The sequence below is a fragment of the Sparus aurata genome, chromosome 16 (assembly GCF_900880675.1).
Source record: "Sparus aurata chromosome 16, fSpaAur1.1, whole genome shotgun sequence".
In the NCBI taxonomy this organism is placed as follows: domain Eukaryota; kingdom Metazoa; phylum Chordata; class Actinopteri; order Spariformes; family Sparidae; genus Sparus; species Sparus aurata.
In genome coordinates, this window is record NC_044202.1 from 19,451,781 (window position 1) to 19,470,041 (window position 18,261).

Sequence of the window (18,261 nt, forward strand, 5' to 3'; positions counted from 1 at the left end):
AGGTTGAAGACAGCAGTGGTGTTGCCTAATATGTCCTTGGTGACGTATTAGCCTGTTGCACTGTTGTAACCAGGCTCTTCACCTCTGAGAGATCTGGTCCTGCAAGAGTTTTTGAAAGCCATTCCTCTGAGTGATTCATTTGATCGGTGATGATGTAAGCTCAATAAATGTCAATACAGAACATGGGCTTGGTGTGATATAAATATATATAGCAGAAATATATATATATGTATATATATATATATATATATATATATATATATATATATATATATGATATATATATATATATGACATATATATATATGACATACATGTCAGTTGACCACATTTTGTCCTAATTTCCATTAAAACATGTATTTTTAGTCGAGCACAAAAGAGGTCAGCTCTTGGTTGACCAGCAGACTCCTCCTCGGGTCTGTGATCTTCAGTTTGGTCCCCCTAACTTTATCTGTTATTTTTTCCCATAAGAAACACACCTCTCCTCCAGATGTATAACAGGGTCTCTGTGGCGTTCAATTTTGAACAATTTACATCAAAGTCCATCTTTTCAAGGAAAGACATCTTACAGGCTCCCTGCCCTGCAGCTGTTCCCTTGTATGATCAGAGCCCTAGGGCAGAATATGGGGGCTGGGGAATAGGATGCACTTGATCAGACATAATATAATATCAAGTGAGTATATGATGAAAAAAACAGAGACAATCTGTAGGACTGGAGTTATTGTAGGATGATATTTAGCCAGTTTCCCAAAGGAAAGCACACATTAAATGTTTTTAAATAATCTAATGGTGAGATATTACAGATTATAGATTGTGATGCCTAATATCAATGTGGCTGCTTTAAAGAGCTAAATCAACCTGAGTAGATGAGCTCCCCGGATTGAAGTAGCTCCACCCTCATGCCTACCTTTGGTGACATTACTGACATTTCCACTGAAACGACGGTGAATTTAGAAGCTCAATAAAGAGGCCGCCAACTTGGCTGAATTAAACATGAGAGGTCCAACCACAGCCCGTGATGTGACTGCCAAATCATCTGCCACAGAAGACACTGGGTGGGAGTAACACTGGGGTGTATTAACAGGAACAACAGAAACAGCAGCACCGCCCGCCAGGGATGCGAGCGCCGCTGCAACAACCTCACTCGCGTGATCCCACAAACGGGCGTCACGCACATTATCCGGTTAATTTACATACATAACGCCGCCCAGGGGGACGAACATGATAATCTGCCATCGACTGAAAGCAAACCGTGCGGAGGGGAGAAAAAAGAGCTGAAAACAAAGTTTGGACGGAGGAGGGCTGTTTTAAACCGAGCGAAGTGTTTCGTCAGAAACGAAGAGGTGCTTGTCGGGCTCTTTGCCCCACTTTTGGATTACGATATGGACGCTTTGAAATCCGCTGGAAGGGCAATTATACGGAGCCCCAGCGTCGCCAAACAGTCGTGGGGTTCGGGCAGACATAAAAGTGAGTATGCTGTTGTTAAATGCACCACCACGAAGGCGTTAGCTGGTGCTGATGTGTCTAAAGCGAGGCTAACTTAGCTGAACAAGCTAGCCTTGACAAGGAGCTAACACTACAACCGGCGTATACTTTACATTAGCGTCACTTTACAACTCGGCTCACAGACGTCCGCTACAGTTGTTGAGGGTCAGTGTGTGGGGTGCTTGTCAGACCTCGTAACTGGAAAAGCGAACATTTTTCAACATTAGAGGGAGTGTTTGAAGTCGGGAAATGTGTGAACTTGACATTTCAACTGACAGCAGCGCTCCGCGGCTTGAAAATTGACTCCCGTTGAGGTTTTTCTAGCGAGTTCAGCTCCCAAACTGGTCGCCCCAGATTTACGAAGTCTCACGAGTTGCTTAACGTTACTGTTAGCCACTCGGACGTGAAGCGACCGCATGTCACGACAAAAGTTTCCTGTGAAATGCTGTTGTTGTCTGCCACGTCACTGAGCCGACTGACGGACACGGGTTTGAAATGTGTACAACAGTGGCTCAGCGGGGAGCTAAAATACTGTGATGTGGACTGCAAATGGGTGCAGGAGAGTCACGGGAGTGAAAAGGCATGGAGAGATGAGTGGTCCGCTTCCTGGCAAGGAAGATCCTCGCAACGCACTGTTGCTAGGCGATGCTCTGTGTGAAACAAAAAAAAAAAAAAAAGAGAGAGAGGGGGGCTGTGTAAGGAGTGGTTGCAAAGCCTAAATCTTATAGTTCATCCTGGTGCCAAGCTCGTATTAGAGGGCTGATTATCATGAAAGCCAGCATGGATTTTTTTTTTTCTGGGTTTCCATATGATGGGTTAGCAACCTCCAATGTGGACAGCTGACCATGAGCGCACGCACTATGCTAGTGTGGCTTTCACATGCACATCTTTGTTTTATGTTTGCTTACACAAAGGGGCAATGTCCCCTGCTTCCATGCACCCCCCTCGTTTTTTCTTTTACGCCGTAGACAATAGAGCAATTGGCAGCAAGATGTGGCGCGTGCCAGACAGTGCAATTGATGCTTTGTTTTGGTCCCCTCCTCCTCTCTGGGGAGGGGGGATGTGATGCCTCCACATCTGATCAGGCAGTGGTCACAGAGAGGGCTAATAACGACCAGTCGGTCCCCAGTGCTTGAAGCTCTGACTGATGGCTACACTTGGCGATGACTTCATGTTCAATAAGTCGTATCATCCGCTTTCTGCGACGAGCGAGCCCAATAGAGGGAAGCTTGTCCTGTCAATAATTCTGTATCTGTCGTATCGTTTCTTCACCCACATTACTCATGCCTCTGAGCTTCCTGTTTTGTATGCGATCAAGTTAGCTGTTCATCCTGTCTTTTTTTTTTTCAGTCTGTTTCTATAATTATAGGCTTAACTGTGTTTCAGAGGGCACCAGCGAACTGCAGAGACATGAATAAGAAGGCAACTTGTTTCATCCTGTAGTGTCAGTAAGCTTTTGCAGCAAAGGGGACCAGGCTGTGATTTACGACACAGAAAGTCCTTTTGATCATGTATCTTATGGTTTGGAGTATATAACCTTAAAACACAACACACCTAGACAGGCAAAGTTTGAGGCAAAGTTTTGATTCATGTCTCCACTAAGATTGTCTATCCCTCATGCGTGTAGGCTTGGCCTTGTCAAAGCTGCCTATTCACTTCTTTGGCAACTATCAGCACTGCATTCCTTTGCTCCCACTGTCAGTGTTGGATCTTAACAGGTTCCAGTATTGTTTTCATGAAACCGCCCTGTGTCTCTCTTTAATGAACGCTGCATGTCAAGTAACGTGACATTTCCCCTGCTTTTGCAGTCTTCTACCTCTGCACGGGCAAGCTTGTGTACACTGTGTCATTTCCTGCATAGTTTTCAAAACAGCTCAGTTGCTTTCTGGCAGTCTGTGGAGTTGCCAAATTGTTATATGTGCTGCCCCTCCAATTACATCCAAATAGTACCAAATTTGAGGGTGAAAAATTGGTATGTAACATCAGCCATCTTTATAGGTCACAAAGCCCCTGTTTTTTTTTCCTTAACCAGGCTGAAAAGTGTGGGAGGCTGAAAATCCCTGTCTGCATTGAAGAGAGACAGCTCCCTCCCACGTTCCTGGTCAAGGAGCTGACTTCTGTGGGGTTGTCAATATTGAAGCAGCTACATATCAGGATGTCAGGCGACCCATGCAGATGGCTAATTGGGAGTGTGTGATCTTGAACCATTTGGGCTGCATCATAGTTAACACCTAAAAAGTGTGACTCAGTTTTGTGATACTGCCAGAGGAGATGGTAGTTGGGGCAGCCATTGACTCATTTGCATTTAGTACATAATTCAGATAACAGAGTCAGTGCACTGACAGTTGTCAGTTGGGGTTGATGTTAAATGATACATCAGTAGGTTTAATCTAGCTGGCATAATGTTTAATGACAGTCTTGTTTACATGTGCATGTTTCATCGCGTGTACTGCACTGCCACCTCTGGCCTGCCCTGGCTGGCCAGTGCTGTGTCCCCTGCACAAAGTCATCCAATGTGGGTTGTCTTAATGGAGATTGCTTCCCGCTGGATTCTTTTATGGAGTTGTAAAGTCCATGCTGATTTACAGTCCTCTTAGATCCTCCTGTATCTGTAGGCTGCTTCTGCACATGGAGTCAGTCGCATGTGTCTGTGGACAGGACTGCACAATCATGCTTTGTCACCATACCCTCTCGGAGGACGGTTTTTAATCTCTAAAGGGAAATGAGCGATTAACTTTCTCTTCTTTCAGCTGACACAGCAGGGAAAATAGGAAACTATTTAACCATCAACGTTGCTGTCATTACACCAGTAACTGGTGCAGGCTAAGTTGTGCTGGAAATTGCAGGATGACTAATTTGTAAAGTGAGAGACCATCCACTTGCATCTGTTTTTCACTAAGCTATATCACATTCGGTTGATGGAGAATAGAAAATGTCGGTTCCAATTTTTTATGAATTCACAGTAAAAATGATTTCATTTTTTGGTGAAACTGCTAAATTGGCTCCAAAAGACATCAACCAACCATACGACTCACAGAAAATGCAGTGCAACTTTATCAGAAACAGGTTTCGTTGAGATGTTTTCTTGTGTATGTCTCTGATATAAATTCATGATTACTTGAGTTGAAAAAGCCATTAAGACATGATTAAATGTAAGAAATATAGTTTTAAAGAGGTAACATTGATTAAATTAATCTGTTAAAAATATTAACCTAAAGACTTGAACAATGACAGGGAGAAGTATGTTCTAAACCTTTTTATGTCTTTTATTTTCTTGTAGTTTTCATAGTGTCTGATGAGGAAACGGAGATTCATAAAACTTTAAAAGACATTTGTATGAGTTTTCTTTAAATGAGGAAATGCATCATCTTTTATTTCTCCGTAATTCTCACAGTAGAGACTACTTTGAAAGACTAGAGTACACCATTCTGTGAAGGCAGACGGGAAGTCTGGGCAGGATACACGGTGGCTAACCAGTTCACCTTCCTGGTGAGAAATAATTGATGTAATCTCCTTCAGCCATATGTCTAGACATATGGTCTGGGTTGTAGTTCTTTGTGCTTCATTGTCAGTAGGTGGACATGGTCAATAGGCCTGAATTAACACCATCTTAGACTTTTTCAGCGATGGGAAAGCGTACAAATTCTGGTTCAGCATTTTTAGACATCCATCTCAGCCTGAAAGATGGCAGCTTGCTTCTCTCTAACCTTCTCTCTAACCTGTTAGTCAAGCTGTTGCGGTCTATGGATGTCTTCTGGGTAAGACTGAACGAGGTGAGAGTGAAACTCAGGTAGTTGATGAATCAACTTGTCCTTCCACTCCCCCTCCCCTACACCCTCTACCCAGTGCTTGTTCCAAAACTTGTCTTTTCTTTCCTTTTCAAAGTTCTAACATTCCTGTGAGCTGCGGCCTGGAGAAACTCTTGTTTTGTTGGTAGTGAGATCTTATGAGGTTCTCAGATGACACACCCTTTACCCTAAATGCATCTTGTGTATTAAGACTATTGGAATGCAGAGGGGATTGTTTAATGGCAGATTTCTTTGCCTTTCACTGAACTGTCTTTCTCCACCTGTTTGGCAAAAATAACAAGTTGAAACGTGTCTCTGCTAAGAAGTGCATCAATGTATCAAGGATGCAGAGAGGAGATTTGCAGAAGAGCTGGCATGCTCCAAAATGGTCCTGTGTGTCAAACACTGACAGGTTGAACAAGAAGGAGTTTCATCAATTCTTTGGGTAATATGTGACTAGTCAAAGAATCAAACATTGCACCTGAAGGAATGGTTTGTTTGAATGGTTAGTGTGTGCTTTTTGTATTGTACTGGTTTGTAGAGGTCCCCATTTGTCCTTTCAGTTATTAGTTCTGACACCTGACCCTGGTTCCAAGTCAGGCCAGATCCAAATTTTATTGACTTCAATTGGATCCATGTAGGGTCTCATAGTTTATGTGTTATAACCGGTGCAACTGTCCTGCCAGTTCACTAAACGTTTTGCATTTTGGATGCAGCACCTAGTAGGACCTTGAAATTCTGTTTTTTTCCCAGTTTTGTTGCTGAAACATGTATGGCTATGGCAAAAACACATTTATCAACAATGGAGAAGAAAGTGTTGGGTTTGACTTAAGAGGAGCGACCTTTTTACCTTGAAGTGTTTGTTCTTTTCACCAAGAAATGTGTCACTGATCAGATGAAGAGTGGGTGTTTTTTTGTCTTGAACAACCACTGCCCAGGGCATCATTTGACCATCCAGCCTGACCAGTCGCACCACCCCAGGGAGGAAGAGAGTTGTGCTAATGCATATTGCTCCAGGCTAATGTCTGATCACAGTAATATAGAAAGGATAGGACACAGTTGTGACAACCACAACCGTCAGGATCGAGCTGTTGCACTTGATGGGCAGACCGTATTCCGTGCCAACAAAGTGTTAATGCTTGTCCAAGTCCAAAACCAAATGACTCTTCATTTGGTATCACAAATTGCAAATCCTTATATTGAAGAAGATGGAACCAGCAAATGTTTGACATGTTTACTTAAAATGTTGTCCATACCCTAACACAACTGATTCAAATGAATGGATCCTTATCAGGCTTCAGCAGAGCTTGATGAAGAGCTGATCATATGAACCAGGAGTGACCTCTGTACAAATAATTATCAAGATTGTTTGCAACTAATTTTCTTTCGATAGACGAAACGATTATTGTCATTTGAACTGCAATAGAACCTGGCTCCTCCTGCTTAGTGTGGCTGTGTCCATGGTGCTTTAAGGATCAGTTCCATAACCCTGCTTCTTGTTGAGAGTACATTCTGGCCTCAGCTGGTCATCAGCTGTAATCCCTTCACTGGCTTGACCTCTCATTTCTCATGCCTCTCCCTCTCATCACTTTCCTTCTTTTGAGTGGATTTAACCAATACTGAAAGACGCTTGTCTCATGTTACAACTTAAACCACGACTATAAGACTCTTATCCTCTGTAAATCCTTTCCCTCACCCAACTGGAATTGTTTTGGGTGGTCATCAAATTAAACACGGATAGCTCCACAGTCATGCAACACTTCTTTTGTATCATTGGGAACAGTCCAACTCAGATATTTAAGAGTATCATAAGCCTGCATGTGCAGAGGGTGAAATTAAAGGAGCACTCTGGTGTCCAAGGACAAAGACAGAAGAGGTCACATGCTGCTGGGCATAAAGGATCCCCACTGACTGTTCATCTTACTTACTTTGTATCGATTGCTCCTTTAGGGAACTGGCCTCTAGTTTATGTCTCTGTGGTCATTTGTATCTAATACTGTTGGTGTATTTCTGTGTGTTGCTCAGAGACCTGGGTTTCCTATAATATGTAGAACATTTCCTGTATCCTTTCCATACAAGCTGAAGTTAAGAGGGGGAACAATAGGACTGTACAAGTGTCCGTACCAGGCTCAGACAGATGGTGACTATCACCCCCATGTGTAGTAACACACTTTTTCCCTTGGAGTAACACTAAGCCTTTCTCTTCTTAACAGTGCTCCATCTCAGCCTTTTCCTGTTATGCTTTGTCTTTTCAAGATGTAAGTAATGATGATGGTTCCCTTCTTGACCTGCATTGAAATCAACAGAACATATAAGGTGACACAGGTGCATCGTGTGGTTTTGTGAGACTCAACCACAGAAGAATAGAGATGTAGGACTTAACTTTTTTGTGGCATAGTTAGAGGTTGTCTAAGGCTCTTCCCTCAACAAGCTTTGTGCTGTGTCTCTGTGTATCCCTCCAGGCATCTCTTCTCATCTGAGTCGGCAGTTTCTAAATTAGACTAAAGTGTCCTGATTGGAATCTAATAATGCTGGAATAGGTCTTTTCTGCGCCCGTCTTGTTGTTGTGAGATAAGAGGATGGTCGTCTCTGTACAGGTCAGCCGAGGCCCTGAATACCCAAGGATGCATGAGCAAACTTTAACTTTGGTTGCAGTTTGATTGTATCAGTAATTGGGTAGTATTTATCTTTGAAAACCTCCCTGTTTCAAAGGTTGTTTGTGATTTATTGTAAAGCACAAGTCGGGCTATATTCTATATTTTTCTTTTTTAGAAGCATATATATTGTTCTTATACATTTGAGACAATGTTCATGCATAAGGGAACTGAACTTTCCCTCAATGTAAACAAATGGCAGTATACAAAACAATGATAATAAATATGGAAATTTCACTTGAAAATAAGTAAAAAATACACCATTTATAGCATAACTTCAAAATCCTTTAATCTCCTCATATCCAATTAGCAGTGATGTAAAGTCCCTTAATGGATGTTGCAATTATAGTATTGGTCAGGGTTATTGGGATCAAATTTGTTTAACTTCACAGCTGAGACGTACTTTCTTGTTATCCAATTATATTGTATTCTCAGGTCGGTGTTGATGTCCTCTTGAAAGTCTCAAATCCACTGTGTTACTTTGACTGTTGTCTTAATGGTTTTGAATTATATAATTGAGTAACCAAACAGTTTTTGTAGCAAATATCTCCAATGTGAACATTGAGGTTGAGCACTAAATTCTTGTTCTATATTTTTCTTATTGTCATCAGATTCCATGAAAAGAGCTAAACCAACAGATCGATCCCACTGAGCACTGTGTGTGTATCTTTGTCTCTCTGTGCTACAGACTGCCGTGATGGCCAATGAATAATAAAACACTTCAGTGAACCCCTCCTTTGCAAACTTCTATGATGAGCGTTTTGTTTTGTCAAGTCGATTCCAAATACACAGCCCTTCTGTGCAAGCACTAGCTCATAAAATGTGAATCAATCCATTACCGAAAATAGTCCGCGCAAATGCACTTTGCATCTTCTCAAAAACTACAGTGCCCAACTTTTAAGCAAATGTCCACTTTAAGAGAGTCTGTTGTTTGCACCCAAACATGATTTGACAGCAGGTGGTTTCCTACCGTGGCAATTTTTGGGGGTTGAGACTTGTCAGTGACTTGCACATGAACACCCAAAGCGTCCCTGCTGAGCAGATGGTGTTACCTATGAGAGGACCACATGAATAACAGCACAGTGTACACACCTTATCCAAATATCCCAGAGTGATGCAAATCCCCAACAAAACAACAACGGAGACCCTGTTATTTGTGTTGTGTGCTGGTTTCACTGATTGGCAGCCATTGTGAAGCCCCACTAGAGATTTAATCGTTTCCCATCTTGTTTAGGCGAAGTTATGCAGGTGGGCAGGCATGTAAACAATGAGTCATTCACAGTTGCGTTTTTTAGAGGGGTCAGATGAATGCGCTTGGATTCTCTCCCCTTCACTCATTCAGAAACAGCACTGCAACACCACGCGGAGAGCTCTCAGTGCTCAGAAGCTCCTTTCAAATCTTAACAAAGGGGAAACTGTTGATGCAGCAGGCTCGACTCGTGGAGCGTGCTGGAGCTGTAGAGTGGGTGGTGGGGCTTTGACTGTTGACCTGAAAATCTTTCATTTGTGTTTGTAAGTTAAAGACCCCTCCCCTTCCTGAGAATCCCAAAATAATCATTGATGACAGACTCAGTTGAGTATGGTACTGTTGCGGTTTATTTATGTACGCATTACTGGCATAATCTGGTGTCACTTGTAGAATGATGTTGGTAACAGGGATGCGAAAGGATTTTCCCACATACTGCTTCAACATTGACTCCTATTATATGATGTGATTAAACCTTTGTATAGTCACTGTGGCTCACCTGCTCAGCCTTTTCACCTTGGAATTGCATCTTCAATTCATCTGTATAGGAGTATACCAGATGTTATTGCTGGAAGAACGCGATAGGATGAAGTTGGTTGGAGTGAATTTCCATTTGGGGGTAATCGTGAATACTCACATGACTAACTTTTTCTAGCTTGATACCATACAATGAAGGCTCAGCTTGCCCCCCCCCCCCCCCGATTACCTCACTTCCTCTTTATCTTTTAACTGCTTCTTTTTTCATCTATGAATGTCTCCCTGCCTCTGCCTGTCTCTCCTCCCTCTCTCCCCCTCTGAGCGTCTGTCATCTTCCCTTCTTCAAGCTGAGGCGAGGCCAGGAAGTGCAGGTATTCTCTCCTCATTACCGTCTCCGCCACTGGTTGTTGATGGGGAAAGCTATATTGTTTCTTTCTGACCCTTGCTTGTCCAAATCGCCAGCCTCATTTCCTCTGTGTTGTCTTTGACCGAAATACCCACACCATCCACCACCCCTTCTTATGATCTGCTGCTGCACAGGCTCAGTCCTCAAATCCCTTTGATTATAATGCCTGAGACCTCTGTGCTCTCTTGCCTCTCCAAATCTCTTGTTGCATCAAAAGCGGCCCAATTGCCTCAGTAGTTTTAGCGTCATTAAAACTTCATGAAAAGTCCTTATGCATTAACTCAAATGATCTGACCTTAAAGAAGTTAAGATGTTCTAGTGTGTTCAACAACATTTTTGTGTAACCACCGGAGGAGTTGGATGACCACAGCCTGGTTGTACACACTGACAAAAGGACTCTCTGGGTTTCTTCTCACAGGTTCACTGAACCCCACAGCTCCAGTAACCTGGCTGATTTCTGCCATGGTTGGCTGCTATTTTGGATGCTGGTATTCGTTTCCATATCAGAGGAAATTCTGGCAAATCAAATAAATGGGAAAAGGCTGTCTGATGTGTTGTAGGTGCAGTCTTGAATAATTCCTTTTAGTTTTTGAGAAGTTTTCTTTCATTTATGTGCAGACTACTTCTCTTGAAATGGTAATTGCATCGAAAATACCACAAATTTTAGGAACTTGAAATGTGTGCTCACGTATTCAGACATTCTCATGCGGTCTAAAAAGCCACCAGACGTCTCATCGCACTTACTTACAGGAACATTTGACCTCGAAGTCTGATAGTCTTGTTTTATTAAAGCTGTCTTCCGACTTTTTCCACTCATATCAGTTGACAGAGTGATATCTAGATATAAGATGTTTGTAGACTTGCACCACAGTTCAGATGAGGTGAACAGCAGAGCGAGGAAGTGGCTGCATTTACTGTCTTTGTTCCTCCCCTCTTCTCTGGGACGAGCCTTGGTGGTGGAGTGCTCAGACTTGTCAGAGGCAGGAGGAGACAGAGTGGGTTTCCATCTGACTGGCAGCGTGGACTTCCCACTAGCTGTGTGTGATTTAAAGGCTGATTACGCTTCAATAAGTGACTGCCAATGGGTTTTTTGTCAGAAGGCTAAGAGTCTGGCACACTGCTACACTGACTGAAGTGTTTGTTTTTTTTTTCACACATGAGGTACCCAAACCTCACTTACCATCATATCACATCAGTCAGTAGCCCTTTTTAGATAGAAAAGGCGGCACATTTGCTCCAAGGTAAGGACGGCAATGTGCCGGCCTGTCTTTCTAAAACGGAGGTGTAATATTCCTCCTTTTCCAAAAGCTGCCTCTGAGGTAGGCATAAACATGTGACGTGACGTGAAGCTCGAAGTTGGGCTGTGAACACTGACAACAAATTTGTCTTCAAAATAAGAGCTTTACATTGCACCCCTTTGGAGTTTAGAACTGCGAACTTAGCAGGGGGCTTTTAATTTGAAAGTAGCGACCGTCCTTAGCTTGCCGACACAACAACAAGCTAACACAACCAAACAGCTACAGAGACCGGGGAGATGCTAGCATCTCCTGGATCTCAGCGGCTGTCCAGTTGTTCATCTTAATGTCCGCGGATGAAATGATGGACTGACTGCCGTGATCAGCTGTTTCTTGGTTTTAAAACTCCCCGGCTGTGGGTCGCACAACAGCGCAGGTCATCGACACCTCCGCCCACCTCACGCAGAGGCTGGCACATTGCCGCCTCGTTTTTAGATAGCAGGCGAGGCGGAAAATCGGTGGACCAAAACAGACCCCCAATTTGCCGGCCTCTGTCTAAAACCGCAGACCGAGCTGCCAAAAAGACGGGCAAATTGGCGGCTTGGTGCCCTGTCTAAAAACGGCTACTGCCTCCTGAAATTTCTTCCATGATTCTCGTGTGCTCTGGTTTGGTGGAGAATTTTTGTCATAGACAGCTTGGTTTATGTGCAACTATTGCATGTCTGTACATCCTGGTAGAGAAATCCCTCCTCTGTGGCTCTTCCTGAGGTTTCTTCCATCTTCTTCTTTTTTTTCTTTAAATCCCTGTCAAAAGGTTTTTTTTTCCATCAACATTGCAATTTTTTGAGGGTCTAAGGACAGAGGATGTCGTTCGCTGTAGAGATTGAAAAGCCCATTGAGGCAATGTCATCGTGATATTGGGCTATATAAATAAAACTGATTTCATTTGATTTCATTTGATATAACAAGGTCTTGTTTGTGATACCACAACCAAGGTTTACGTATATAGCCTTTTTGACAGTGTCACGTGTAGCTGTGTGGCAGATAAAAATATCAGCAACCAAAATATCAAGTTGGAAATATGTCTGATAAATAAATTGATTGACAGCATATTAAACAACCTAATAATGTGTGGCCTATAAGTCACTTTAGTTTGCCTTGACTACAGTTATCACCAGTCCAAAATGTTGGAGGCAAAGTAGACATCTCTGGGCCAGTTTGATAGAACAGACTTAAAGTTCTACACCAATTTTTGAGACTGCAGTTATGACAAATCATCCCTTATCATATAATTTGTGCTTTAGTGTTTTATTAGTGTTTAAATGTATGTTATACATGGCTGTCTAAAATACATGTCAAGATTTCATTCTACGTGGCCGGAATTCCGTTATATTAACCGCCCAATTGACTGCAAAAAAAGACTACAGTAAACTCTTGGCAAAATGCATGCTCGATACCTGCCGACACCAAGATTACACAAGTCAGCTCTCGAGGTGTCCTTGATAAAACAGGTGGATTGAATGGTGAGCAGTTTGACTGCCAGGAGAACACGTGTTCCAGCTTACTTGAATACTATAAATGTTCATACATTGATTGTACTGTACAGTTTGTCGAAGGATATCTGAAAAACTTGTACAAATTGTGTTTTGAAGTGGATTTCCTATTCTTCTCTCAAAATCTCGACAACAGCGCAAAGGACATTGTCACTACTTTGAGTGAGGGTTTTAGTGTTTCTTTATTTAGAAGACCCATCACTGAGAGTGAATCTGGAAGTTAATCCAATGCTGACAGATGGGAAGTGTTATTTTTCAATCCCCCCTCATTCAGCGGTTTTTGTTCCTGCTTACTGAGTCTTCTTCAGTAACACCCATTTCCCTCTTCTTTTATGGCATGGTTTGGGTGTTTTGTAGAGGTGGCGAGCTGGGCAGCTGTGTAAAGTTTTCCACAGGATATTGGTGCAGGCACCTGGTCCTGTGAAGACTTGCCTGAGAAGGTGCCAAATGAAAGACCAGATGAACCCCACTGCTTCATTATCCGTATTAGTCTTTGAAGATGATTGGTTAAACAAACCCTCAGATGTCTTAACACTCACTGATGTTGACAGCAGCTGCGGCCCTCTACCTGCCTCCCCAAGCCCTTCTCCTTCTACTTGGCAAACATCAGCGCTCCATTGCCTGCTCTCTCTGGCTCATTTACAGGCAGTGTCAACCAAGCAGGCTAGCAGTGTCACTGACCAGCCAGAGCTCTGGCGGAGCCTTTGAAGTTTGCTCTAATCAGCACTGCAGCTGCAGAGAGCTGCCATGGAGGGGGCTGCTGCTGCTGCTGCTGCCGCTGGTGCTGGTGTTGGATGGGGGGTTGGTTGTGTAAATGCAAATGTGACCAATATGAAGCTGGATTATTATTCCATTCAAAACAGTGTGCATATGCACCAGTCTAAAAATAGCTTTGAACCAGAGCTATTTCCGCTCCTTTTAACATGTCATTGTGTCCAGATTTGAAGAAAGCTGTTGTTTCATTGCTCATGCAAACTGCTACTGCTTGCAGATATGTTTGTTTTATTTTTTGTAAAACACGTGAAATATTAATCTACTCATATATTTTTAAGGATTTCCATCATCTGTGTAGTCTGGTCTTGTGGGAGCTTCCTCTGGATCTCTTGGGATGAAGGGATTCCTAAAACTGCATTCAGTGTGAAGTGCTGGTCATCCCCAGAGACTTGGCTTCTGCGAGCATTTGTATGGGCAGTTGATGTGTAGAGACTCACTTCTGATATCTCCACTGAACCAGCACAAGCCTGCTGCTGCAGCTGTTTTTATTAGGTGTGTGACATCTCTCCTAAGCCTTGGATCACTCAGAGCATTTTCAAAGCACATCTGTAAGATTGTTGAAATCCACTGAAGCAGACCTGTCAGCCATGTTGCCTTTCGTAAATAATACAAAATACCTCTGGACTGGACTCTCGACTCGAGCAAATAGGAATGGTAAGAGATGTCATGCAAGGTGAGGATAAGCCTGAATTATCACTATCATATCTGTGTAACCGTCTGCAAATGTCCTAAGTGGCTACACCTTGTAATGGACATTTATCGTCCACTTGGTAACGTGATCTAAGTCATGAATAGGAGCTAATGATTCCTCACTGCAGATTATATTACAGCCAGGGTGCTACTTATCTGAGCACTAATGTAGCTACAAGATCAGCAGAGGAGGACAGACTGATCTGTTCCCCACACTGAGGAGCTCAAAGACCTTGACCCTGGAGTGGGTGTTCACTGTCAGACTCGCCCATCACTTAAATATGGGCTTGGTATGAGCTACATTTAGACCGTTATAAACCCTCCTCCATAACCACTCACAGTTGGCTTGGTTTGACTAGAAAAGAAAGCAGTATTAGAGGTTAGCCTCTGCTGCCTCCTCCAAGTGGTTTCAATGATCACAAAGTGTAACATTCAACATCTGGGCTGACATCTGGCCATTTTGACAGGTGATTAGTTAAAAAAAACCACATTGAAATTAGAATAGAAATCTGTTATTATGTGTTTATTCTTGTTGTACATTTAATAAATGGAAGATCCATATCAAATGGAAATGCTAATCAATAACTATTTTGACATTAAAGCTATTACAAGGCTAAAACAAACACTCAATGAAAGCTTGAATTAAACCGTTTACATGAGCAAGCAACAAGATCCATTGAGACACAGAAGGTATTGCTTAAGTCAAACAAGTGTTAAAAAAACCTCTGTCCAACAGAAATGAAAGCTCTCAAGCTATAATGTGTGATATGCTATAAGATTACTTGGATCTACCGCATTGTGGGACCTGAAACAGGTGTGCACCAGAGACTTCATTCCAGTTTAGTCCCCAGCTAACTTCAATGGGGATAAAATGACTTAATTGTGCTGGGCTTCCAGACTTTCTAAATGTTATTGGAACAAATAGATGAAACTCTGGTAGTGAAACTATCATTATGTGAGGGCTGATATGCATCGTGTGACGTTGTAATTACATGGGTTGGCCATTATGTCAAATTGTGTTAAAGCCAGGCATCAATGGGCACAGACCAAAATGCCTCTGAACATAATTGGACAGACCTCCATCCAACCAGAGCAACGAAGTAGTGAGGTAGCACTGAGCAATACAAGCAAGCTGGTGTGGTGCCTAGACTGTTTTCAAGCAGGATAAGAAATGTCAGCCTAATCAAAAATGGTCTCGTATTACAGTTCAACAGTACACTGAAAATGTGTTTTGAGAACATTTGAGGGCAGAAAAAGTCCATGCAGTAACATAATCTGATCTGAGTTTCAGAGCCTGGTGCATTACGCTGGACGGATTAGATCAATCAAGCTTGAATCACTTTTCTAAATGAAATTACATGTGACTTTCATATCTGGACCAGTGATGCTCGTCTGTCAGTCTTCGTTTAAAACTCACCCCATATTTAGGGTTGTGATTTGCCCAAAAGGGACGACATCAGATGGAAATTTGTCTGAAACTGGGCGGAGACCAGATGTATCTGCCAGAACAAATAACACATGAGCTTGGCAGATTTGTCTTGTTCCCAGGCTAATATAAGACCAAGAGAACCAGCAAATAACCAACATCAGAAGCTGGAACCAGAGAATTGACTTGAATAATTACGTGATTTATCAACATTGTCACCAGTACTCCACTGTTAATTTAAGCGATAAAGTGTATGACAAAAGGCTAAAATATTCATTCAGTGAAGACTCATTGTCTCTATACATTTTTTTTTTTTTTTTGCATTAACCCAGTGTTTCAGCTCATGATCAGAAGCTTTTTTGTGAATTCTAGCTGGCTGTACATCTCAAATCTCCTTAGAAATAAACACAATAGCGATGACCACAGACCTCTAATTGGATCCTTTTACAGATACAGTGTTCCGTGAACACCACCCAGGAGAGAGGGTGTGATTTTGTTGCTTGTGTTTCCTAATGGACCTTCTGATGAAACAAATGGATCTCTCTGCCCACACTCACTACCACCTCATAGTAGTAAGTCATTAAACATTTTATGAGCTTCAAGGAGAAGTTAGCATGTTTACTCTCAGAGGAAAAGGCTGAAGACTGAGGACTTGTGCAAACTTTCACTCTGAAATGTTGTTTCTGCTTTGGCTGTATCAGAAAACATGTGCAGCTGCAGCTTTTTAGGGTCAATAAGGCAGACCAGTTCGCACAAGTTTTCTCCGTTATTGCTCCCCTTCTATGGTGTAGTCCTGTGACCAGGCACCTCCGGCTATCTTCATACTGATATAATATGAGGAGGACATTGCCCAGAGCAGTTCACCCAGCATTCCTGTGAGAAAAGAAATGACACAAAACTACAGCCTCAGTGTTTCATTCACCAGAAAAATGTACATTATTGAGTACTGGATAGGTGTGATTATCTAAGATGCTGGAGGAGGTTATCTCTTATGAATGACTCCACCGGCAGTAGTTGACAGGATCGCAAATGAGTTCTGGCAAACAGTCAAGAGGACCAGATTTATATCCTATGAAAACTGTAAAAAAAAAAAAATAAGTGTCAGGGATAGGCGAATAAATCACACTTATTTTCAGCTAAGATTTGGGCTACCTTCAGATCACCAATATGTGTTGTTAAACGACCCTCTGGGCTCTTGCCAGATAACCAGAAAAAGGATTATCAAATATAAAGGCTAAACATGGTAGTCAAAAACTGGAATCATTCTACTGTATGCTCTTATGTACAAAGCCCTCACAGTCTGGTCTGTCCACACACCTGCTTTCCCGGCTGTTTCCCCCTCACTGTACAATCCAGTCCAGATGAGCAGAGCTTTAGTTTGGATTTTTATTTAGATTTACAAGAAAAACTCTGTGCCTTATTCTTTATTTTTAACTTAGAGCAGAACATATTTCTCATTTATTTTAGCCTATGAAACATACTTTCGTTAAGATTACTTGCTTTTACTGTCTAGCGAGGAGGAATAGCAAAAGCATGTGCTCATCACACACACCCATAGGATATGAGGAAATGTTTTGGCTGCTGCTGTCGCATCTAAAGCAGCCGAGTCAACCGTCCTCCAAGTGTGCTGTACTGACACATGTCTAATAGAGTATCTCTTAGCCTACCTCACAGTACAAGCAGTGAGCGTTGTTGGTGAGTGGAAGTGTCACTTATGTGTGTGTGTGTGTGTGTGTGTGTCTCTCATCTGCAGAGCTCCCAGAGAACTGGACGGACACGAGGGAGACCCTGCTGGAGGGGATGGTGTTCCAGCTCAAGTACCTGGGAGTCACGATGGTTGAGCAGCCCAAAGGAGAGGAGCTGTCTGCGGCGGCTGTCAAGAGAATAGTGGCCACGGTGAGAGAGGACACACACACACACACACACACACACACACACACACACACACACACACACACACACACACACACACACACACACACACACACACTCACACACACACACACACACTCTCACACACACACACACACACACTGGAATAGCTTAAACACACTCAGAGAGCTATTCCCAGAAAGTTTCTCTCAAACACATATAATATCCTTCCCACATAATCACCACTGCTAGTTGGAAATCGTAATCGTCCAGTAGTTTTCTCTCCTATTTATGACCTGACTGACACCTCGGTGAAATGTGACTGTTTGCCCTCCTACTTCTCCGCTCCCCCCCCCGAGGCCCGGGCTGACATTTAGAGGAGGATGCAATTAGTTTGGACACTGTTGCTCAGTATATAGCTCAGCCAGCTTAATCGTGGTAGAAAAGGCTTAGTGTTATTGGATCTGGCAGCTCAGTGGATAATGAAGTTAGCGGCGGCAGAATGGTGGGACTCGGGACACGGTGATGTATGGAGAGCAAGGCGGAGGCTCTGATTGGGTTTAATCTGTTGGCTTCCCTTGGTGTTGCTCCGAAAAGGATGTTAGGCTGCTGAATGGGATATTTTTTAACTTGTCACACTGTATAATAGTTTGTT

At 42.7% G+C, this 18,261-nt stretch overlaps 1 protein-coding gene across 4 annotated transcripts in view; it reads left to right on the plus strand.

Moving 5' to 3' along the window:
* The first annotated feature begins 1,077 nt into the window (after nt 1-1,077).
* The window catches only part of ldlrap1b (low density lipoprotein receptor adaptor protein 1b), a 34,294-nt gene continuing 17,110 nt past the window's right edge, over nt 1,078-18,261 (plus strand). Inside the window, exons 1-2 of one of the 4 annotated variants that reach the window (XM_030391685.1) lie at nt 1,078-1,467; nt 17,488-17,630. In XM_030391685.1, coding sequence (XP_030247545.1) covers nt 1,383-1,467; nt 17,488-17,630 — 228 coding nt within the window. In that variant the 5' untranslated portion in view covers nt 1,078-1,382. The remainder of the gene's footprint in view (nt 1,468-17,487; nt 17,631-18,261) is intronic. The other 3 variants (XM_030391684.1, XM_030391683.1, XM_030391682.1) reach the window with 3 other exon arrangements.